Raw genomic sequence first — 24,982 nt, forward strand, 5'->3', positions numbered from 1 at the left:
TATAGCAACGCCGTAAGGTCCAAGTACAGTGTAGTAGAACAGTTACCATGAGCTTGTACCCGGCCTGCAGCGCGGCGCCGAGCGCGGCGGGCCCGGCGGCGCCGGCGCTGCGCCTCGCACCGAGTACTGTGAGCAGCTCCTTTATAGCAACGCCGTAAGGTCCAAGTACAGTGTAGTAGAACAGTTACCATGAGCTTGTACCCGGCCTGCAGCGCGGCGCCGAGCGCGGCGGGCCCGGCGGCGCCGGCGCTGCGCCTCGCACCGAGTACTGTGAGCAGCTCCTTTATAGCAACGCCGTAAGGTCCAAGTACAGTGTAGTAGAACAGTTACCATGAGCTTGTACCCGGCCTGCAGCGCGGCGCCGAGCGCGGCGGGCCCGGCGGCGCCGGCGCTGCGCCTCGCACCGAGTACTGTGAGCAGCTCCTTTATAGCAACGCCGTAAGGTCCAAGTACAGTGTAGTAGAACAGTTACCATGAGCTTGTACCCGGCCTGCAGCGCGGCGCCGAGCGCGGCGGGCCCGGCGGCGCCGGCGCTGCGCCTCGCACCGAGTACTGTGAGCAGCTCCTTTATAGCAACGCCGTAAGGTCCAAGTACAGTGTAGTAGAACAGTTACCATGAGCTTGTACCCGGCCTGCAGCGCGGCGCCGAGCGCGGCGGGCCCGGCGGCGCCGGCGCTGCGCCTCGCACCGAGTACTGTGAGCAGCTCCTTTATAGCAACGCCGTAAGGTCCAAGTACAGTGTAGTAGAACAGTTACCATGAGCTTGTACCCGGCCTGCAGCGCGGCGCCGAGCGCGGCGGGCCCGGCGGCGCCGGCGCTGCGCCTCGCACCGAGTACTGTGAGCAGCTCCTTTATAGCAACGCCGTAAGGTCCAAGTACAGTGTAGTAGAACAGTTACCATGAGCTTGTACCCGGCCTGCAGCGCGGCGCCGAGCGCGGCGGGCCCGGCGGCGCCGGCGCTGCGCCTCGCACCGAGTACTGTGAGCAGCTCCTTTATAGCAACGCCGTAAGGTCCAAGTACAGTGTAGTAGAACAGTTACCATGAGCTTGTACCCGGCCTGCAGCGCGGCGCCGAGCGCGGCGGGCCCGGCGGCGCCGGCGCTGCGCCTCGCACCGAGTACTGTGAGCAGCTCCTTTATAGCAACGCCGTAAGGTCCAAGTACAGTGTAGTAGAACAGTTGCCATGAGCTTGTACCCGGCCTGCAGCGCGGCGCCGAGCGCGGCGGGCCCGGCGGCGCCGGCGCTGCGCCTCGCACCGAGTACTGTGAGCAGCTCCTTTATAGCAACGCCGTAAGGTCCAAGTACAGTGTAGTAGAACAGTTACCATGAGCTTGTACCCGGCCTGCAGCGCGGCGCCGAGCGCGGCGGGCCCGGCGGCGCCGGCGCTGCGCCTCGCACCGAGTACTGTGAGCAGCTCCTTTATAGCAACGCCGTAAGGTCCAAGTACAGTGTAGTAGAACAGTTACCATGAGCTTGTACCCGGCCTGCAGCGCGGCGCCGAGCGCGGCGGGCCCGGCGGCGCCGGCGCTGCGCCTCGCACCGAGTACTGTGAGCAGCTCCTTTATAGCAACGCCGTAAGGTCCAAGTACAGTGTAGTAGAACAGTTACCATGAGCTTGTACCCGGCCTGCAGCGCGGCGCCGAGCGCGGCGGGCCCGGCGGCGCCGGCGCTGCGCCTCGCACCGAGTACTGTGAGCAGCTCCTTTATAGCAACGCCGTAAGGTCCAAGTACAGTGTAGTAGAACAGTTACCATGAGCTTGTACCCGGCCTGCAGCGCGGCGCCGAGCGCGGCGGGCCCGGCGGCGCCGGCGCTGCGCCTCGCACCGAGTACTGTGAGCAGCTCCTTTATAGCAACGCCGTAAGGTCCAAGTACAGTGTAGTAGAACAGTTACCATGAGCTTGTACCCGGCCTGCAGCGCGGCGCCGAGCGCGGCGGGCCCGGCGGCGCCGGCGCTGCGCCTCGCACCGAGTACTGTGAGCAGCTCCTTTATAGCAACGCCGTAAGGTCCAAGTACAGTGTAGTAGAACAGTTACCATGAGCTTGTACCCGGCCTGCAGCGCGGCGCCGAGCGCGGCGGGCCCGGCGGCGCCGGCGCTGCGCCTCGCACCGAGTACTGTGAGCAGCTCCTTTATAGCAACGCCGTAAGGTCCAAGTACAGTGTAGTAGAACAGTTACCATGAGCTTGTACCCGGCCTGCAGCGCGGCGCCGAGCGCGGCGGGCCCGGCGGCGCCGGCGCTGCGCCTCGCACCGAGTACTGTGAGCAGCTCCTTTATAGCAACGCCGTAAGGTCCAAGTACAGTGTAGTAGAACAGTTACCATGAGCTTGTACCCGGCCTGCAGCGCGGCGCCGAGCGCGGCGGGCCCGGCGGCGCCGGCGCTGCGCCTCGCACCGAGTACTGTGAGCAGCTCCTTTATAGCAACGCCGTAAGGTCCAAGTACAGTGTAGTAGAACAGTTACCATGAGCTTGTACCCGGCCTGCAGCGCGGCGCCGAGCGCGGCGGGCCCGGCGGCGCCGGCGCTGCGCCTCGCACCGAGTACTGTGAGCAGCTCCTTTATAGCAACGCCGTAAGGTCCAAGTACAGTGTAGTAGAACAGTTACCATGAGCTTGTACCCGGCCTGCAGCGCGGCGCCGAGCGCGGCGGGCCCGGCGGCGCCGGCGCTGCGCCTCGCACCGAGTACTGTGAGCAGCTCCTTTATAGCAACGCCGTAAGGTCCAAGTACAGTGTAGTAGAACAGTTACCATGAGCTTGTACCCGGCCTGCAGCGCGGCGCCGAGCGCGGCGGGCCCGGCGGCGCCGGCGCTGCGCCTCGCACCGAGTACTGTGAGCAGCTCCTTTATAGCAACGCCGTAAGGTCCAAGTACAGTGTAGTAGAACAGTTACCATGAGCTTGTACCCGGCCTGCAGCGCGGCGCCGAGCGCGGCGGGCCCGGCGGCGCCGGCGCTGCGCCTCGCACCGAGTACTGTGAGCAGCTCCTTTATAGCAACGCCGTAAGGTCCAAGTACAGTGTAGTAGAACAGTTACCATGAGCTTGTACCCGGCCTGCAGCGCGGCGCCGAGCGCGGCGGGCCCGGCGGCGCCGGCGCTGCGCCTCGCACCGAGTACTGTGAGCAGCTCCTTTATAGCAACGCCGTAAGGTCCAAGTACAGTGTAGTAGAACAGTTACCATGAGCTTGTACCCGGCCTGCAGCGCGGCGCCGAGCGCGGCGGGCCCGGCGGCGCCGGCGCTGCGCCTCGCACCGAGTACTGTGAGCAGCTCCTTTATAGCAACGCCGTAAGGTCCAAGTACAGTGTAGTAGAACAGTTACCATGAGCTTGTACCCGGCCTGCAGCGCGGCGCCGAGCGCGGCGGGCCCGGCGGCGCCGGCGCTGCGCCTCGCACCGAGTACTGTGAGCAGCTCCTTTATAGCAACGCCGTAAGGTCCAAGTACAGTGTAGTAGAACAGTTACCATGAGCTTGTACCCGGCCTGCAGCGCGGCGCCGAGCGCGGCGGGCCCGGCGGCGCCGGCGCTGCGCCTCGCACCGAGTACTGTGAGCAGCTCCTTCACCAGCTCCTTGCGCTCGCCCAGGTTCACCAGCAGCGACGAGGGGGACGGCAGGAATATGTCTGGAATACAAACAGCCTCGCTTTACACTGATGCGATATCGGGTCAGCGAGGATGATCAAAATTCGATCCTAATATTAAAACGTTAAGGTCACGTTTACCTGGTAAGTATTATTAAAGGTTAACAAAATCAAGAATAAAAGACATAAATAAATCCGTAGTAGCATAATGCGAGTTATTTTTACACGGTGATCGAAATCTGTGGATCTAGTCTGTGGACTAGATTACATGATGACGACTTCTAGCGTTTTTGTCAAGGTCATCATGTGAACGGTTTTGGTTTTCGGTTTGAAACCCAAAACCAATGTACACAAAACTTATAGGACCAAATCTATTTTTAATTTCAGTGCACTAACAATCAGAAAAATGCACCCTTAAAACAGAAACCATTATTTTTACCTCTAACTCTGAAATAATATTTTAAAATTGACCTTGTTAAGCGAACGATTGTGGTCTTCTCACTCGAAACGGAGGTAAATTTTGAAACTTAAATACGCGATTAAGTCCCGTTGTACAATTTAATAACTAAATTTAAAGACTAAAACTAAATTACTAACAAAAATGTATAATACTAACATAGCATTTACTTTTTTTTCTTTTGTAATCTGCAGCGATATAAAAGGTTTATATATTTATTTGATATACTCGCCCGGCAGCTGATCTAAATTGTTCCATAGTCTCGCACACTGTATTGTTCTTAACAAACGACACTCACTATCTATATCCAGCACAGTCATCTCCTTAGGCGTCGTGAGCCCCTCGCTCATTAGGTAGTAGTGCACGTGCGAGTCTTAGCAGATGAATGTCCAGTTCTCCTCAGGAAGTCACCTAGAGTGACCTGAGATGTGTAAATGATTGATGAAGCCCACCTGCGTGCGAACGTCACCGGGTAACTGGTCTAGGTTGTTCTTTAGTGCCTGCTGTATTGTTCTAACAAACACTCACCGTTAATATCCAGCACAATCATCTCCTCAGGCCTCGTGAGCCCTTCGCTTATGAGATAGTAGTGCACGTGCGAGTCGTAGCAGATGAAGCCCATCTGCGTGCGAGAGTCGCCGGGTAACAGGTCTAAATTCTTAAGTGCCTGCTGTATTGTTCTAACAAACACTCACCGTCAATATCCAGCACAGTCATCTCCTTAGGCCTCGTGAGCCCCTCGCTCATAAGGTAGTAGTGCACGTGCGAGTCGTAGCAGATGAAGCCCACCTGCGTGCGAGCGTCGCCGGGTAACTGGTCTAGATTGTTCTTCAGGGTCTCGCATACTACCTGTAATGGAATATTCAATATTAGAATTTGCGTTAGGAAAATATTTTTCGTTTTTTTAATTATTGTCTCGTGAGATATTTTAGAGTCTTGAATGATTCACGGTTAGTTTCACTAGACTTATATTGATTGATCGGGATAATGGACCGTGATTATCTTTTGTATTGTTGTAAAGGTTTTTAATTAAATTTTAGAGGTTGACTCTAGTGAAGAATGACGACGGTATAAATAACCATATATACCATAATGGTTTAATTTTGATAATAACCATTTACCTATAGAAAAGCAAACAGTCAGGTCCGATATCAATCCATTAACATCGGTCATATACCTACGTGGGTGGTTTAAGGTGTGTGACAAGACTTTAAAGTAGCACTGACCTGTGGCCGCAGTAGCGGGCGTGATAGCGTAAGGACTGTGTGTCGGCTCGGGTCTGCTAAGACTCACTTCTAATACAGTTATTATAGTCTTCTTCGACGATAGAGTCCCCTAAAACGATCAGAAACTTACTTGCAAGTACCCCGAGTCCATGGCAATCTGCGAGATATCGAACAGGAACAGATAGACGGCGGGCTGCGGCGGGCGCAGCATGTACTCGCCGGGCGCGATGAACTCGATGGTGGCCGACTTGATCTCGGGCCGCCGGGTCGGGTCGCCGTACGACTTGCTCACAGGGTCGTATTGGAATTCTTCGGGTACTGAAAGATAAAAAAGTCACAAGGTTCAATATGTAATTAGCTTTTTTTTTACTTTTTGTAATCATAATTTATATCGTTTTACCGGAGAAAATAAAAATACTTTTATTTATTTATTTAAGAAACAAACAGTATTTTATAGAACTACTACTACTAGAAATTTTCTTAAAGCTAGACTTACAGTTTCCTTAACACAAATATTTTAACATCATGTTTAATAAAGTTTCTACAGAGTAAAACAGAGCTATTTTTGCAAACAAGGACAAAAACAATAACAACACTAATTAAAAAAAATGCAAAAGTATCAGGGTGTTAACAATTAAATAAACCTTCACATTATTTTATTAAAAAATATTTAAAATGTTGAAAATTTTTAAATGGTTGTAACGCTCATAATTTTTGGCGCGAATTCGACAGAGCGTCACACGTTGGACGGTCCAACTGACGTTTTGACTAATGACACTTATGTGAACTAATCTGTCGAACGCGTGACGTCACGTGACGTTTCGCGCGTATCGCTCACTAGCTCTTCGGGGGCAATTTTTTGTACTTTTTATTTGTAACATGATATAACGGTAACAAACATCCGAATAAAAAATATTTCGTTCAAATATAAACTTCATGCATGAGGCTAATTTAAATTAACGCTTTGAGTATTCAGGAGTTATGTTGTCATTTGGTGCCGCGCTATCGTGGAGCTCTGAATAACGAGAGGTGCTGGAATATGCATGTTCGTACAACGGTATATACTCGTACTATACTTACAGTCGTTCACCCGGTAGCACAGGTTGCACTTCCATCGCTTGGCATCCACAAAGTACACGAACGGGTTGATGTACGTCCGGCACGCACGGCACCGCACTATCGTGGAGCACTGTATCACCGGGAGGTGCTGGAATAAGTACAATATTTGTTAAAACTTGAGTGTAATAGGGTACACTTAGGGTAGGGTAAACTTGGGTGTATAGGGTAGGGTAGGGAAAACTTGGGTGTATAGGGTAGGGTATTTGATTGCTAGTCAAATAGTTTCTTTTTTAACTGTCAAAACGATTTGCTAATATGGAATTTATATGAAACGTTAAACAATGACGTCACGGTCAACCCAGTACTAATTTGATCGTGACGTCACATGCTAGTGTTTCATTTAATATCCATAGTAGCAAATCGTTTTGACAGTTCCAAAAAAGAAACTTGATTTGACTAGTAATCAAATACCCTATATTGCATTCTCACCCAACTTACATATGTATGCAAATTTTCAACTCAATCGGAAATCGGGAAGTGGGTTAAATTCAGCTTGCAAAGTCAACCCACAATAACTAACAGACGAACGTAGGTACATACTAACAGGGCAAGTTAAATAAAAGCTTGTATTAAGGAAGTCGGTTAAAAATAGCTTTACTTTTACGCTTTTGGAACAGATGGATAAACTCATCGTGAACTGAATGTTTACTCCAATTTTTGCGATAATTTCATATCAATATGCGAATTTGAAACAGTCGCAGCGTGCGCGGTGACTAAAATGGGAACTTCTTCCAACAGCCAACTGTCAAAAACATTTTTGGATTTCCATCTAGCTCCCTATACCCTTATTATACGTCAGTATGACGTTCATGTGTCCGGAGGCGCCACCGACATGCATATAGCCAATAGTGACACACAAGAGAAGGTTAGAGTCAAGGCGACTGTCGAATTTAAAGTAGGCATTGGGGTCACTGCGGGTGTGAACGGAATACCTACAAAAATAGTGAGTGTGACGACACTTGCACGCAGCGCGCGTAATAACTTCGCGAAATTTAGTGAATGTTTATTGCAAATAAATAAATATGAGACAATTTGAAAGCACTGTACAGCAGAAGATAATGACCCGCAAATCGGATTATTTCTGTTATAAAATAATATAGTATAAGATGTTATATAAAAGGTCTAATGAAAAACTACAAATTTTGTATAAAACTTTGCAATGGTCCATTATCGATAATATGAATACCCAAGCAGCTCTATGACTTTCAAATTAAGCAAATACGCGAAATGACCAATGACAGTCGCGCTTATCCACATAAGAGATATTTTGTTATCAAATACCGCATTTAATTGTTATTCAGCATAAAGTGTGCGATATAATTAGTCATGCTTACTTCTGAGATTTTTGTAATGCACAAAAAACTAATTACTGCGATATATCCCTACTAATATTATAAATGCGAAAGTTACTATCTGTCTGTTTATGTGTCTGTTACTTCTTCACGCTTAAACCGCTGAACTGATTTAGATAAAATTTGATATGGTGATAGTTTGAGGCCCTAAAACGGACATAGGATAGTGCTTTATCAATCGTCATCATCATCCCACGCAGACGAAGTCGCGGCCAGAAGCTAGTTTTGTCATAAGTACATTACATTGAGAACTTACATTGAGATCCTTGAATGGATGTATTAGAATTCCTAGAGGCAAGCGCGACTTCTGCAGCAGACTGCTCGTCTCGGGTATACGGTTGATCGTACACCGGAAGATCCTGAAACCGACATCACAACATGTTATTTATTTATCGTATGGCATATGTACGTGTCACTGGATTACAATGTAAAAACAAAAACTTATGGTTAGTTAGAATTTCGCCCTTCCCAGGTACGCGACTGCTATATATGACAGGATCTTAAAATCGTCTACATGGCCTGTGTATCTAGTAAGAGGGCATTCCAAAATGATGTGGTTGATGGTCTGATCCGGGTGCCCGCAGTTAAACATTATCCTTTCCACTTCGTCAGTCGGGTCAGAGGAGAACAAGAGGCATTTTAAACCCTCCATTCTCAAGCATAGAATGTCAAAAAGTTCTGTGGTTTTGAACTTTTATTTTCATACATTCGGTTTCAAATCGCATGAGTATTTTCCATATCAGGGGGTTTTCGGTGCGGTGAGGGAAGGATGCCGTATGTTTATAACTTTGTTTATTGTTAAATAATTTCCAAACTATGAATAAAAATAGGTAATAAACTTTAAATGTGCTTACAAATGTTAAAATAGTTCATGTTTTTACAGTTTTTACCAATGTTTTGGCAGTGTAAAACATTCCCGCATCCAAAACCCCGGGGTATGGTGATATCACGTCCGTGGGATAAGTAAGTTTTCTGCCGACCCGATATCGCATCCGCGGGACTAGGGTCAATTAAAAACTTCCCAAAACATAAAGCATATATATATTTAATGTAAGGTTGTTCCTAAAAGATGTAAGAAAAGAGAAAGATTGTGTTCGTCCTATTTATGATTAGGTATACCGGTATACCACACAAAGCGCACGTGCAATAGTGCATGCTCGTAAACAATCATATAATTAAAGACACAATCCTGATAAAACATCACCTTATCTATATTACTATTCAACACAATGTAGCGTTATTTAACTAATTCAAAACGGAATAGGTACTTATAGAAAATTGATAAATTGATGCTTAAACTACACTAAAAAATGAAGACCATCTAAAAGCAGTTTTGTCTTAGACGTTAAGTTAACTACAACAATTACGATCTTATATATAGGTAAATCAAAGCCCTGATAATTAAAAAAAATAAGTGTATCTGTGATTGAACTAATAAAGTAGGTATTGTTTATCCTAACAATTGTATAAGTTGCATCTATTATTAACTTGTTGGCATAATTATGGTTGATCCAATCCTTAACAGCGCTTTGTTGATCTTACTAGGATCAATTCGTTAATTTAGTTAGCATAACTATTTTTCATGTAAATATTAAACAAGATCTTAATTATTATTCACAACGACGGGACTTAATCGCGTAAACTAAGTTTTAAATTTACCTCCGACGTTTCGAGGACGGCGTTGTCCTCGTGGTCTCGGAGAAGACTGGCTAAAGTTGACATCAACATGTTCCAGTTTACGCGATTAAGTCCCGTCGTTGTGAATAATAATGAGTAAAAATCGTGAGTTTAAATCAAGATCTTAATTGGCTCAGTTACATAGCAATAGTAAGAGCAATCAGAATTACCTTATTTGATGTGTCTAAGGCCTTGTTAGGCTCGTATAGAATCAAGATGATTGATTACGACTATCAAGATATTGATAGGGCCAGCCAAAATTATTTTAGAGTGTAAACTGACAACATCAATATGTAACAAAACAACGCCTTGACATTAGTTGACAATAGAGCCGTGTTCAGATATTTCTGAGCACCTTGGCCGCTCCGATATATCTCACGGCGACTGTACCTGCTATTTTGATTTAGGCTTATTTATAAAAATGTACGAAAGATAGATATAACTCCGTAATAGATGGATACAGTCTAAGGAAAAAACGTGCCTCGAAAATCACGAAAATTTGATTCTCGATCAGATGTCGCTACTACCTTTGGCCTACTCTCGTATAGAGGACGTTGACGGTTTCGTTTGTTATTTAACAATTTTAACGCATATCAGTGACAGTCAAAATAATAAAAATAATTAATGCAAATAAAAAAATCATTTATCCATATTTAAATACATTTTATCGTATTTTTATAAATCTTCATTTTTATTTTTTAAGTGTGTCGATAGATAGCAGTGAATTTACTGTGTTTACAAAATTTACTATGACAGTACCGCTCTATAATATTATATCCTCTTCGGATGTACTAAGGTAGTAACTGAATCAGTTAGGCACAACTTGGGTCTCGTCGCTAGTTCTTATCAAATTAGCTCCATGCATGAATTTATTTTTATTTTTGGATTCATAATTTATATCGTTGGAACACCGGAAATGATAAAAATACTTTTGTAAACCTTAACATTATTTTATTAAAAAATATTTAAAATGTTAATAATTTTTGGCGCGAATTCGACAGAGCGTGATGACGTCACACGTTGGGCGGCCCAACTGACGTTTGCTACTAATGACACTAATCTGTCGAACGCGTGACGTCACGTGGCGTTTCGAGCGTTTCGCTCACTAGCTTTTCGCGGGCAAATTTTTGTACTTTTTATTTATAATTTTAAGTAATTAAATGGTAATTTAAAAACGGAAATGCATTTCTAACATGATATAACGGTAACAAACATCCGAATAAAACATATTTCGTTCAAATATAAACTTCATGCATGAGGCTAATTGTAATAATAAAAAAAACTTACCTCGAATCTGTTTATAAACACATCAAAACTTCACAAAACGTCTTTGTGTCCAGTCATAATCGTAACCATAGTCAATTTAAGTCATTGTCCGATGACGCATGCATCGAAGACTCAAAGTCCAAATATAGCCCGTATTTACAACATTTGTAACGTGCCAGTCTCGTGTTGCATATTTAAAATAAACATGGCATTACAATGTTATCGTCAAATGCGTTGCGCATTTTATTCTTGATAGGGCCAAAGATAGATATAACTCCGTAATAGATGGATACAGTCTAAGGAAAAAACGTGCCTCAAAAATCAAGAAAATTTGATTCTCGTTCAGAGGGCGCTACTAGTTTTGGCCTACAGTCGTATAGATGGAGTTGACGGTTTCGTTTGTTATTTAACAATTTTAACGCATATCAGTGAAATAACATGGGTCAAAATCATAAAAATAATTAATGCATATAAAAAAAAACATTTTTCTATATTTAAATACATTCTATCGTATTTTTATAAATCTTCATTTTTAGTTTCAAAGTGTGTCGACAGATGGCAGTGAATTTACTGGGGTTACAAAATTTACTATGACAGTACCGCTCTAGTATAAGTTACTCTATGAAAGGGCGAAGGAAATCCTGCGGCCGCGAATAACCGTGTTAGCGTCTCTGTTTATAATTAAGATTATCAATGTGTCATGGCAAGTAGGGTAGGGTATAAGGATTCTAGAGTCTGTTCGGAAAGAGAAGAGTATTGGGCCCCATACATTCCACGACTCTTCTCTTTCCGCGCAGACTAACAATGCTTAGAATATAAAAGTGGAAAAATATAGACGAAACAGTGAATTTTTCCACTTTTCCTTTGCAATTAAGCATTGTCGTTTACAGACGTTTCTTTTCTGCCTAATGCATAATCAATTTAGGATTCTAACAATCTTAATAATTTCACACTTCTTCATAAACGACGGAAAGTGATGGGGAAATTGGGTATTGGCCCAACTACAGATATACCGTCGGTCAATTTTCAAACCCCACATGGAAAATTTCGGAAACTACTCATATTTTAGTATGGGAATCAAAGTTTTCTGTTTCCATAATGAAAGTTTCCCTTGTTTCCTGTAAATATTTCCTAGAATCTTTTAAACTTTGAAACCTTTCCTCAACTTGTACGTATGTAAGCCCAACCAATTCAAGAATACGGCTAAAAGATAAACAACTGTACATGATGCCGTGCTTACTCTTCTCGTGCGCTTTCCTGGTAAGTACTCAACCAGGAAAGTGTCAATAGACACCTCTTAGCGTTAGTACACAGCCATTACAAGTTAACTGCGAGATGACTGCGGTAACCTCGGTTCTCATCAATAAGGTGTATGACAGACACAAAAAAAAACTCCTGTACCCGAAAGTTAAGGACTCTACAGCCTAAATTCTGGTTGTGAGTTACATCGACCGAAAACGGTCCCGCCGTAGTTTTCAGGAGTATCAATTAAACTTGTGAGAATAACATTTATTGACATACCTATAGACATTTCCGCTACCTAAACGTTGTCTAGAAGAGATCCCTTTAGCGATAAGACCGCCTTTTGTTTACCTCTACTTGAGTTAAAGTATTCATTATATTGTTTGATGTATTAAGTTGTACAGAGTATTTGTATTGTAATAATGTATACCTACCCTATGAATCCTAATATTACTTTTAGGGTATAAGTTGAAGACATTCAAACACTAAATCTGTATGTGACCCAAAAAAATTAAAAGTAAGCCTAATTTATTCAAAACGATCTGGCATCCACTAGTTCAGTTCGTTAGAAATTAGTCAAAAAATTTGATTTTCTAACGTTTTCCAATCTTTGAATTAAGACACAGAAGACACTTATGACTTGTTTAACTGCAAAACAATTTTTTTGAAGAGTAACTCGAATAACTCTGACCTTCCATCTGATTTATCGTTATCAAAGATTACAAAGCATACACAGTTCAGTATCTTTACTTCTCTCATATGATAACACGCTACTTTTCTTTACGACAGGAGACTAACGATGTATGGATTTTTAAACACCTGGGTAAATTAAACACCGTGTGTTTTGGAAAATATGAGCATGATGCGATTTTTAACAATGTTTAAAACTGTCTCTTTCAAACACCTTTAACTTAATATTTACACTTTAATATTGTCTTCGGTTACCACGATAATTACTCATGAAATAAAACTATGAAAACGGATTATATCGCGTACATTGAAAAAAAACTTCGCTGCGCTGTAAAGGGTTCGAAACGTCGGGATGTATTATAAATTCAATATACGCGATATAATCCGTTTTCAATAGTTTTATTTCATTTACACTTTATGTATTTAATTTGATACCTGTTTTTTGTAGGTACAATCGACGTCAGACATGTGCCTTTTGTGCCTTATTCGTTTGTAATAAGGCGAAAAATGAAAACATATCTTTGACGTCTACTGTACCTATAATAATCCTATTTTTTTTATGTGATAGCAAACGTGCAGACGAGCCGCCTGATGGGAAGCGGTCATCGTCGCCCATGGACTTAATGCACTTAAGCGTTGCCGACCCTTGAGAACCCTAAATACCCGCTTCTTGAAAAAACCCATCTCATAGCACAAAGGAAATACCTCAGGAGGCAACTCATTCTACATTCTGCACGTTCTGGGAAGAAACGAGCGAGATGCCCGCTTATTCTTGGTGTGCCAAAGCCATTTAAAATCAGTAATTTTTTTAAATCAAAATTTCGGACGCAGATCACGGTCATTTAACGACCGCCATAACGATGAGTTGAAAATTGACCAAACAATTAGTACCCACTTAAAACGAGGGCATGTCAGTTGCAGATGTGGCTGAGTTATCTCCTGTAAAACAAAGTGCAACTGGTGTGGATCCCAGGGCACGAGGGATTCATGGGCAATGAAAATGCAGATGAACTTGCCAGAGCCGGATCTGCAAACAACCTTATAGGTCCGGAACCATTCGTGGGGCTCTCACAGGGAACCATCACAACGGCTATCAAAGACCTTACTAAGACCAAACACCAGGAAGAATGGGACAGTCTGACGGGTCTAAAGCACTCAAAGCTCTTTATACAAGGGGTAGACTCTGGTTGGAGCAAAAAGCTTTGGAAACTTAGCAAACGGCAACTCCAAATAATAACGGGGGTGTTTACTGGCCATTACGGGGTCAAGGGAATCCTGGCCAAGATGGGGCACGCTGACAACACCGATTGTCGTATGTGTGGCGAAGAGGAAGAGACAATAGAACACCTTATGTGTGAATGTCACGCCCTCGCCAGACAAAGAATGAAGGACTTTGGAACAGGCTACCTGGTACCAAAGGAATTCAAAAAGCTACCCATAAGGTCCATCATCCGGCATATGGAGATGGTGGGGAAGGCTCTTGAGTAGCGGACGGATCTTTTCTAGGGGGTAACTGCACAAAAGATCCCTATGGGTCGAAGTGTATCCGAAAGGGCCCCCGAAACTATAAGATAAGATAAGATATCTCCTGTTATATGTCAAATTTTAATCTATACGTGACTACGTTCAGTAACGTGTTATCAGTAGCATTAGATGATTAGACTCGTGTAAGATGAATAGAGAAAATAGATACATTTCAGTTAGTGCGGTTAAAGACTAGCGTTTTTTACGCGCCTATAAGCTCGTGTTTTATAGATCAAATGTAGCGAAATATAGCGCGGGTAACGGCCGTACACGCGCAGAAAAATGTTAAATTTTATGTAAGAAACACTAATTTAGATTTAGACCCCATTACTAAGTAAAATTGTCAACATAATCTATTTAAAAACCGGCCAAGGGTGAGTCGGACTCGCGCACGAAGGGTTCCGTACCATTACGGAAAAAAACAGCAAAAAAATCACGTTTGTTGTATGGGAGCCCCATTTAAATATTTATATTATTCTGTTTTTAGTATTTGTTGTTATAGAGGCAACAGAAATACATCATCTGTGAAAATTTCAACTGTCTAGCTATCACGGTTCATGAGATACAGCCTGGTGACAGACAGACGGACAGATGGACAGCGGAGTCTTAGTAATAGGCTCCCGTTTTTACTTTGGGTACGGAACCCTAAAAACTTTAAAGAATTAAGCAACTACTAATACGGAGGCAAAGTTTTAAACGCCTTTTTACCTCTCTAGCTGAGTGATAAGAAAGAAAGATTGTTTGTTTCTTTTTCGAAACTACAGTTCATGCAATTTGTTGGGTTTAAACAGTAGGTAAAAGTTGATTCTTCAAAGTTAGCATAAGATAATCAAAAAAGGATTGAAACTAAATTAAATATTAAATTAAAAATTAAATTAAATATTATATACTCAAACAACTTACAAATAGAATAACCTTGAAGTGCAGAGAAGCAAAGGCAGCAGACATTGAAAAAGCGTGCGATAATATAGAAGGTTGTATGAAAAGAGGAAAAATAGACATAGCCTATAAGGTGGTTAGAGACATAGGAAAACGCCACAGGACAAAAAGTGCTACAATAAAAGATGAAAACGGTAAAATTTTAATAAACAATGAAGATATTTTGCAAAGATGGATAAGATACATTGAAAGATTATATGAAGGCAATGGTTTAACAGACAATGATTTAGAAACCGTAATGGAAGTAGATGATGATAGATTAGGCCCAGAAATTATGAGAGAAGAATTTGATAGAGCGATAAATAGTATTCAGAACGGTAAAGCTGCAGGAGACGATCAAATTTACATTGAATATATAAACAAGTTAGAGTGTGAATCCATGAAAAATGAAATATTTACAATAGTTAAGGATATATACAATACAGGCGAAGTTCCAAGTGATTTCAAAATTAGTAAAACTATAGCATTACCTAAGAAATTAAACACACTTAAATGCGAAGAGCATAGAACATTAAGTCTTATATCACAGGCCTCTAAAATACTTCTGAAAATAATACAAAGCAGAATAAGACCGATAGCTGAAAGCTATTTAGGACCCGACCAATACGGTTTCAGACAACATAAAGGAACTAGGGAAGCCATTCTCGCTCTTAGGTTAATTATTGATAGAAGATTGGATGTAGGGCTTAATACCCACATCGCATTTATAGATTTAGAGAAAGCATTTGACAAGATAGACTGGATAAAGATGATGAACATTATGAAAACAATAGGCATAGATTATAGAGACAGACGAATTATACATGTATTCTATAAGGAACAGGAAACTATAGTAGAAATAGGACAGGAAAAAGGAAAGGCGAAAGTAAGACAGGGAGTGCGTCAGGGTTGTCCACTCTCGCCACTAATTTTTAATATATTCATTGAAACCGCCATCAGAAAAATTGTTGAACTAGAAAAGGGGGGTGTAAAACTTAACGGAGAAAGGTTTTATTTCGTTAGGTTTGCAGATGACATAGCAGCCATAGCAGAAAATTCTATAGAACTTGAACAGCTTGTAACGGAAATGGACCACATATTTACAGAATTTGGACTTAAAATCAACATCAATAAAACAAAAACATTAATAACATCCAAGCACAATAACAAAATAGATCCTATAAAAATCAGAAATACAGTCATTGAGCAAGTAAAAAGTTTTAAATACTTAGGAAGCATTATAACATGCAACTCCAGATGCACTTCGGATATCGTCACACGCATAGCCATGGCTAAGAAAGCTTTCAACACCAAAAAACACCTATTTAAAGCAAAGATATCTCGAAACATTAGAAAGCGATTTATCAAGACCTATGTCTGGAGTATAGCGTTATATGGTAGCGAGACGTGGACATTAACCCAGCGTGATAGAGACAGACTAAGCGCTTTTGAAATGTGGACATGGAGAAGAATGGAAGGTATAAGCTGGAAGGAGAGGAAAACGAATGCAGAAGTGTTGGACTTGGTAGGTGAGAAGCGATCTCTGCTGAGAATGATTGAAAACAGAAGGGGAATAATGTTGGGGCACCTGATACGTCACGATACTTACATAAAGGCTATAATAGAAGGAAGAATAGAAAAAAGCAGAGGCAGAGGAAGACCGAGACGTGCGTTTTTGGACCAAGCCAAAGAGAAAATCAACGTAGTGACGTATCAGGAGCTCAAAACAGCGGCAGAAGGAAGAACGGAGTGGCGGTTACTCCACCGACAAGAGCCAGGCTCTTAAGAGTTATGATGATGATGATACTCAAATTAAAATAGATACATTTTTTTCATATCAATTGGGCTGGCTTTGCTGAACCACTTTTGAAAGGCAAGAAATAATTATGAAACTAAACTCACTCTGGACTGCAGTTAGATGACTCTGCAAATTGGTGGCCGAGCCGTATCTCCGGTGGTTCCTCCGTATACTCCGGCAAGATATTCGTACACTGCAGCAAGTCTATCATCTGGTGACCCCAGAGCTGGTCAAAGCCTTGTTTCGTGACACTCAACTGACTCATTTGCTGCGTTATACCCTGAGTATTATACTGCTGAGCGTTGTATTGTGGTTGGATGTACTGTCTGTTCATAGCAGGTTGAGCCATATTAGATTGCGGAGGCATCACTGGCTGGTTACTGAAGTTGCTCTGAGGCATTTGTGGATATCTGCTCTGCATGTTGCTTTTAGGTGGCCCTGTTGGGACTCCAGGTGTGCTTTGAGGTACAGGCATAGGCGGCATTCCAGGTGGCATGTTTGGCCCTGATTGCATGTTTGGCCCAGGAGGCATGCTGGGTCTTGTTTGCATGTTTGGTCCTGGAGGTATGTTTTGAGGTCCTGGTTGAACATTTAGAAGTCCCAGAGGCCCCGATTGCATGCTTGGAGGCCCGGGAGGCATGTTAGGGGGCCCTGGTTGCATATTGTAAGGACCAGGAGGCATGCTAGTTGGTCCAGACTGCATGTTCAAAGGTTCTGGTGGTCCAGGCGGCATTTTAGGCACACCAGACTGTTGATGAAGACTTGTAGGTGGTAAACTTTGGAGACCGATAGGTGGTAAGCTTTTGGGTCCAGAAGGACCTTGCATTGGTGGTTGATTAGGAGCTGGGAATGAACCTGGAGGAAAAGAACCAGGTGGTCTGGAAGGTTGTGTTGGTCCCGAAGGTCCATTTAAATTAGGACCTGGGAACATCTGCTTTGGTGGCATGCCTGGTCCAAGATAACCACTAACAGGTGGATGAACTGATCCTCCTGTAGAAGGTGGACCACTTGGTGGATGAGCTATTGGTGGCCCCACATTAGGCACAGATGTAGGTGGACCTTGTGGTTGTCTCCCTGGTTGACTTGATGGTCCATTTACTCCTAATGGCATATTTGATGGAGCTGTTGTAGGTGCAATAGTGATTGGAGCACTTGTTGGTGGACCACTCGAGGGGGGACTAGATATTAATGGGCTGTTTCTCATCTGCCCTGGTTGTGGAGGCCCAGAAAATGGTATGTTAGCTTGACTGGTTGGTCCTTGGGGTCCAGGTGGTAGCGGTGAGCCCATTCCTTTTGGAATTTGTGTTCCAAGTGTAGGTCTATAGGCACTGTTAACATTAGGCGGTAACACTGTTTGTGGTGCACTTGAAAACACTGGGTACTGGCTTGGTGGCTGTGGACTGGGACCATTCATGACAGGTTGGAACTGACTAGAGGCAATGAGTGGAGGTGCATTGTCATTTATCTGTTGCTGTTGAGGTGGAATGTTAGGAGGGTTTGGATTAGGAGAAGGATTTGCATTAGACACTGTTTGTGGGCTGCCTGAGAGAGGAACATGCTGAGAATTCTGGTATCCAGTTGGAGTCACAGGTTTTAATGGTGGTCTTATTGGAGACGAGCCTAAACTAGTTTGCGCAGGTGGCATCATTCCTGAATTGTTGAATGCAGGTGAATTGCTTCCACTTTGATTGAATTGATTCACATTTGGAGCTTGTCGGGCGAAGTTATTCTGGGGCACCGACGTTGGCAGGTGTTGTGGAGTGTTTGAGTTTGTGTCCTGTTTTTGTCCATAGCCGGGAGGCAGCTGGCTGAGAGGAGGGATCTGATTGAACAGCTGTGGCTGTGGCCCCATGTTGGCGTTCGTCGGCGGAGCCCCGGGCAAGTTGCTATACGGGTTTGGTGGTAAATTGGACATCGTTCCTCAATCTAGAAAAGTTAAGGCAATATTATGACATAGTCATCGAACTTAACTGCTCACACGTTCACAGATGCTTTGTATGGAATTATTTCTTGTCCATGTTATATTAAAATTGAGATATAAATGACAATATTGCATTAAACATGCTAATTCACTGCTGGACTGACGGATGGGCGAAGACGTTTGCCAGACGGAAATCAACACTTACCGCGATCGGAACGGAATACTGAGACAGAAAACTGTACACACACTTTTGCACTTTTGCACTATTTTCACATATTAAAAGGGAGCGTAAAATAACGTAATTAAAGCAATAAAGTCAAGAAAAATACGACCCTGACTTACGTGGCCGAGCAATTTACAGCGCCCTCTGCAAATTGATTTTTGACATGTCACGTCAACGACGTTGCGTTTACAAAGTCTGTTAAATTTAAAGCGGCTTTTACACGATTTGATACATTTCTGTGAAGCATGCTGTGAAGTGTTTGCTTTTGTTTCTCGCCTGTCACATTCATTGTATCGAGCATGGAGACTATATAAAGGAGCCAAATCTCTTATGTATGAAAAGTGTCCATCAAAAGACAGTAATTAGGCGGCGCCACCATACACCGAAATACTACCAAAAACAACCTACGTAATTTGGTCGGGTTATTTGTTCGTTCATGTTATACTCATGTCCCAGAGCCTAACTAGCGCCACCGGAGAAATTAGGAACTATTATTTAAAGCTGAAAGCGGTTACTTTTGCAACAATTCTGCCATAAGAGATTGGCATCCTTTCTATACCATCCATAGTATCGATTTCAAATCGAGTTGATCCCATATACATAGCAACGTGCGCCCATTACATGGAGACTATATAAAGGAGCCAAATCTCTATGTACGAAAAGTGTCCATCAAAAAACAGTAATTAGGCGGCGCCACCATACACCGAAATACTACCAAAAATAACCTACGTAATTTGGTCGGGTTATTTGTTGCCTTATATGGTTCATGTTATACTCATGTCCCAGAGCCTAACTAGCGCCACCGGAGAGATTAGGAACTATTATTTACAGCTAAAAGCTGGTCACTTTTGCAATAGTTCTGCCATAAGAGATTGTCGTCCTTTCTATACCGTCCATAGCCCATTACATGAGGGACTGAACTTTGGACTGAACCACAGACTAATAAGAGATATGGACTGAACATACGCAATGCGACAATGAGGCCCTGTGTACTTGCCCCTTGATAAATTCAATTTTTAGACAGCTTTTTTCTTGATTTTGGCCACCGTAGCCTATGGAAACTAAAAGGCAACGCTAAGCGATTTTCGTAGTCTACTAAACTTATAGATCTTTGGATGTTGCTATATTAAGGATGTCACATGCGCGATTCCAACTTATGAATCTATTGTTTCTACTATACAACCTAAAATAAATAACTAATTTGAGCTATCGTTTTGTTTCGTCCTCTTGACTGCGGCGAGCTGTCATTGGTCAATTTCATTATAGTTGACTAAACCGTTTCGAAATGAATATTATAGTTGAGTTGGGAACCCATACATGAAAAGTACATAATTACAGTTTGGTATACAAAATCTTAATTCAACCATATATTACAGTCGACGAGTAGAAACAATTGTTATTAACTAGGGTAAACGTATTATTTGGTGACAGGCCTAATTCGGTGATGCAAGTTTTGAAGCATGACACCCAGGAAAGCTAGTGAATTAGGGCATTTTAAATGGGACCTCACGGCTTCGGCGGCTTTGCCGTGAGGTCCCTTTAAATAAATAAATAAAATAAAAAAATAAAAAAGCCTTTTATTTCCAATTTACAATTGTTTTTACATTAGAAGTTTTAGCATATTGGTTAGTAAGTTTCTTATAGTTAGTAGTTAGTGTTAGGTTTATGTATTCTATTTACTATCTATTTATTTAATTTGGACCCCTCTTTGGGTGTAGGCCTCCTCCAATTCTCTCCATTTCTGCCTGTCTTCCGCTTTGTTTAGCCAGTCTTTCCCTGCAATTTACTTAATTCCGAAACCATACCAGAGCAATGGTGTACATCCGACATAATATTGCCGTACAAGAAAGGCAACTCCTTAGACATCGGTAACTATAGGCCAATCAGCTTACTGGCGAGCATATACAAACTGTTCTCCTCAATAATGTTAAGGCGAATATCCAAAACAATTGACGACTCACAACCAAGAGAGCAGGCTGGTTTCAGGGCAGGTTTCAGCACCACTGATCACATACAAGCACTAGAACAGATGATAGAGAAGTATAAAGAGTTCAATAGGAACCTATACGTCGCCTTTATAGATTATAGCAAGGCATTTGAGGTCCCTTTACAAGGCCCTAATTCACTAGCTTTCCTGGGTGTCATGCTTCAAAACTTGTATCACCGAATTAGGCGTGTCACCAAATAATGCGAGTTTACCCTACTTTTCACCAGTTTGTACTGTACCAAAGCTTCGAGCAGCACCGGCTTCCGAGCTTCCGACACGTCGGAAGGGAGGAGCCCAAGCGATATCTCACCTTACAGATCATTCTGCCATTTTTTGCGGGGGAAACGTGCACACAGGCGCACTTATGCAAAATCCAATTTGTAATGACGACACAAATACATAGAGATTGACACACGTCAAAGACAAATCTTGCATACCTCGATCTCTTTTTGTGGGACTTTCGAATGATCCATGGAACATGGCGGATCGTGCTCCAGACAATTATTTTTTTATTTTTTGTATTGTGCTGTTTTATTGTATAATTTTGATAGCATATTACGCAGTGAAGGCAAACGTGACGGGTGCAGTTAATGAAGAATTCTTCTGGAATGCGAATAACCAATTCTTGAACATCATTCGGCGGTTCCTGGTCGTGGCCGCCATTATGCTTTGTACTACTGCTCCAGCTATCGCCCAGTGCATCGTGAAGGCCTATTACCGTACATCATGCATTAATACTTTGTATTGTGTTAAATTTCTTTTCTTAAACTTATTCTGTACTTGACTTTGGCCACAGGCCCTTCGACAAGAGGCTGCCTTCTCTAATCCATACTAATATTATAAATGCGAAAGTCTGTCTGTCTATCTGTGTGTTCCCTCTTCACGCTTAAACCGCTGAATCGATTTAGATGAAATTTGGCATAGAGATAGGTTGAGTCCCTGAGAAGGACATAGGATAGTTTTTATCCCGAAAATCATCCCTTAAGAAAGTAAAAAGCGGGGTTGAATTGAGATAATTAATGAAGTGTCTGCTAATTTGTGTGCATAATATGCTCAAATTTAGATTGCTATGAGATTTTTTCCAGGCGCTATTCTTACTCTAGCTGCGGTTACTAAGTCCACGCAGACAAAAGCTAGTAAATAACAATCTCTTTTGTGTACAGACATGTCACAACACGCACCGGCATAGGCACAGTTTTGCCGTGTCTATGCTTCGGCAGAGGGGAAATAGTACGAATACTGAATACTGTAGTAGAGTACTGAATGCCACCTCCCTTCCCGGTGTTGCTCGAAGTACCAAAGTAACGTTGTTTGAATTAAATTTGATGTTTCAACAGATATCTGACCATAGACCTAGCATTACATAGATCAGCTATACGCGTGCGCCCGTGAGGGACAAAACATACGCAATGCGACTATATCATTGGTCGAGTAGATTTGTAGCCCACCATAAACCATACTAAATTTACGGTGGGGAATAAAAAGAAATGTGAGACTGTGACAAGGACAAACAATAACAGCGCTTTCTCTGCTACTCCTACTGAAAGATACATAAGACTATCCCGTTCGGTCATTTCCCCCCACCCCTCATGACCGATCCAGTTATACTAGATTCATGTATCTGACTGAGATGGAAGGGCAATACTCTGGAGCAATATAGGTTCTTTTGTTTAAATACCTGCAGGGTAGATGGAATGAAAGTCTTATTTTCAAAATTCAAACTGTATTTTCAATGACATTTCAAATCAATGATTTAGTCGAAAACAAAATTTTAACAAGTATCTGCGTAAGTTCAGTTTTGATTGGATAAAGCCACATAATAATAAAATAAAATAGTTTCAAGTGAAAATTAAATCGTATTTCATAAAATTATAAATATAATCCAAATGTAGCTGTGAGGATGGTATTATGTTTGTATGTATGTTTCTTTCTCCAATCAAGGACGCAGGACACAGTCTAGCAGGTCTACACTTAACACTACTTCAATACTTCTCTCGCTCAGCAATATAAAAGTATTCAAACTGATCACATGTTCATATGGCAGTCCCATGGAACTCCATGCACTTAATACCACAGCTTCAGAATATATGACATTTCAAACAATCAGCTCACAAGTGCTATTACAAATTGATAAACATTATTTAATTAAAAAGCGAATTTGATTCATTCTCACAACACAACAATCGAGCGGCAGCATTCTTGCGTCTCGTAGCTAAATGTCACATATTGCCTTCAACTTCATCTTATACAAAAGGGTCGATTCACTCTTAATTAATGAGATGTGGGTTTTCCATCGTTGGTAAAATGCAAAAAAACAATCACATAACAGACTAGTTTCCGAATAACTCCTTCGAAAATAGAATATTTTACAATATTGCAAAGGATAGGCCTCGAAAGTAATTACACAAGTAAGATCAAATTTAAATTGACGGATTTTATAAATCCAAACATAATAATATTAAATCTGCGTTGATATTTAGTAGAACGGGATAACTATATTACGTCGTTTAAAGACCGCGCGGGGTCCGAGCGGCCCTCCCCTCCGCACCGCCAAAATAAACTCACAATACTCTATCGATAAAAACTATTCAGTCGTTTTTATTTATTCATAAAAATATATCTTTAAAAGGCTCAAATAAAACTGTTTACAGCTCTATAATTACCGTTCACATGGTTGCGATCGGACGTATCACTGGAGAATATCCGTTGGCACAGTGTCTCTGACGCCCCGAGCGACACCTGCGTGTTCTAGGAACATCTACTCTAGGGGGTCGCGCCGTGCCAAGTACGGTTATATGTACATTCATCGAGAACTAGACGACGGGTATTCAATTTACGTACATTTTTTTCATACTTCAAATTAGATTCTTCAGGTAATCGAGAGGAAATTCTAACTTACTTCTTCATAAAATACTACGTAATCTTCACTGTGCGTCTAATATGGCCGACGAAACGTTAATAAAATTTGATTTAAACAAAGTCGCCTACATAGAAACTGAAAAGATTTCAAGAAATATGTGGCCCAGAAGCAACAGCTTTACTACGAATTATATTAACGTCTTGTCGCCTGTTCACGAAAAACAGGAATTTTAAGGCTATCCAGCGAAATCGGGAAAAGTCTTACCTGTCAATCTGTCGTTACGACCGATGCTCATTATGCAAATACAATTTTGTGGCTTACAGAAAAACAGATCGGCGGTCAGATTGTTCGCTGGGTGACAATCGAAACTCGTCTGATCCCTTTTACAGTGCAGGATGGACGGTGCCAAGAATTCGAAATTTCAAGGTTCCGATTTTACAATTTGGAAATCTGCATTAGGATCAGCCTTACGAAATCGACTCGAAACATCGATATCTCAGGGTCTAACACCGAGCTTTTAGAAGTTCGACGAGTTTTAATTGTCCACTGTCTTAACGCAATCACCGCCAGCTATCCGGGCGGGTTCTCGTTTATCGCTCCGAAGCCGAGTTTCGCTCGGAGCGCTTAGCTCGTGCCGGCAATGAACGTGTTAAGGAAGCCTAGTTTAGAGTGTACGGCACGATACGAGAACACTGCAGTCGGAGTGCGGCTAGTGAGCCAGCGCGTCCTGCAGACGGCGGCGCAGCAGCTGGCTGTCGGCGGGCGGCGACAGGCCGAGCGGCGCGCAGCACGGCCGGCCCACGGCGACGGGCACGGGCACGGGCACGGGCACGGGCACGGGCACGGGCTGGCACGACTTGCTGGACCGCAGCGGAGCACTGGGCTCCAGGTACGAGTAGTTCATGGAGAAGTGCTGCTGGATCACGCGGTTCACCGCCATGGCCGATTCCGCGAAGTTGGACAGGTTGCGCGCCGACATGTTGCTGTGGACGAATGGAAACGTACTATAAATATATGATGTTCTTTCTAAACGTCTGACAGATCTAAAATTCTGAAAGGACCATACCAAAAACGACTCAAACGGTAATCCGTGAAAAAGGTACGAATACCGAAAACCAGTAAACTGGCGTATCACGTGTCTGCGTATCATAA

General features: G+C 43.0%; 2 protein-coding genes across 2 annotated transcripts in view; both read right to left on the minus strand.

Annotated features, from left to right (window-relative positions):
- Positions 1-19,144, minus strand: part of LOC134743253 (protein transport protein Sec24A) — a 37,160-nt gene extending 18,016 nt beyond the window's left edge. The window contains exons 1-7 of the mRNA XM_063676662.1: positions 18,966-19,144; positions 16,944-18,765; positions 7,981-8,083; positions 6,334-6,460; positions 5,384-5,571; positions 4,723-4,876; positions 3,455-3,612 (exon numbers count right to left, since the gene is read on the minus strand). Coding sequence (XP_063532732.1) covers positions 3,455-3,612; positions 4,723-4,876; positions 5,384-5,571; positions 6,334-6,460; positions 7,981-8,083; positions 16,944-18,754 — 2,541 coding nt within the window. The 5' untranslated portion in view covers positions 18,755-18,765; positions 18,966-19,144. The remainder of the gene's footprint in view (positions 1-3,454; positions 3,613-4,722; positions 4,877-5,383; positions 5,572-6,333; positions 6,461-7,980; positions 8,084-16,943; positions 18,766-18,965) is intronic.
- Positions 19,145-22,673: 3,529 nt separating this feature from the next.
- Positions 22,674-24,982, minus strand: part of LOC134743231 (MAP kinase-interacting serine/threonine-protein kinase 1-like) — a 35,808-nt gene continuing 33,499 nt past the window's right edge. Inside the window, exon 7 of the mRNA XM_063676634.1 lies at positions 22,674-24,813. Within this exon, the coding sequence (XP_063532704.1) occupies positions 24,540-24,813 (274 nt within the window). The 3' untranslated portion in view covers positions 22,674-24,539. The remainder of the gene's footprint in view (positions 24,814-24,982) is intronic.

The sequence above is a fragment of the Cydia strobilella genome, chromosome 7 (genome assembly GCF_947568885.1).
Source record: "Cydia strobilella chromosome 7, ilCydStro3.1, whole genome shotgun sequence".
Lineage (NCBI taxonomy): Eukaryota > Metazoa > Arthropoda > Insecta > Lepidoptera > Tortricidae > Cydia > Cydia strobilella.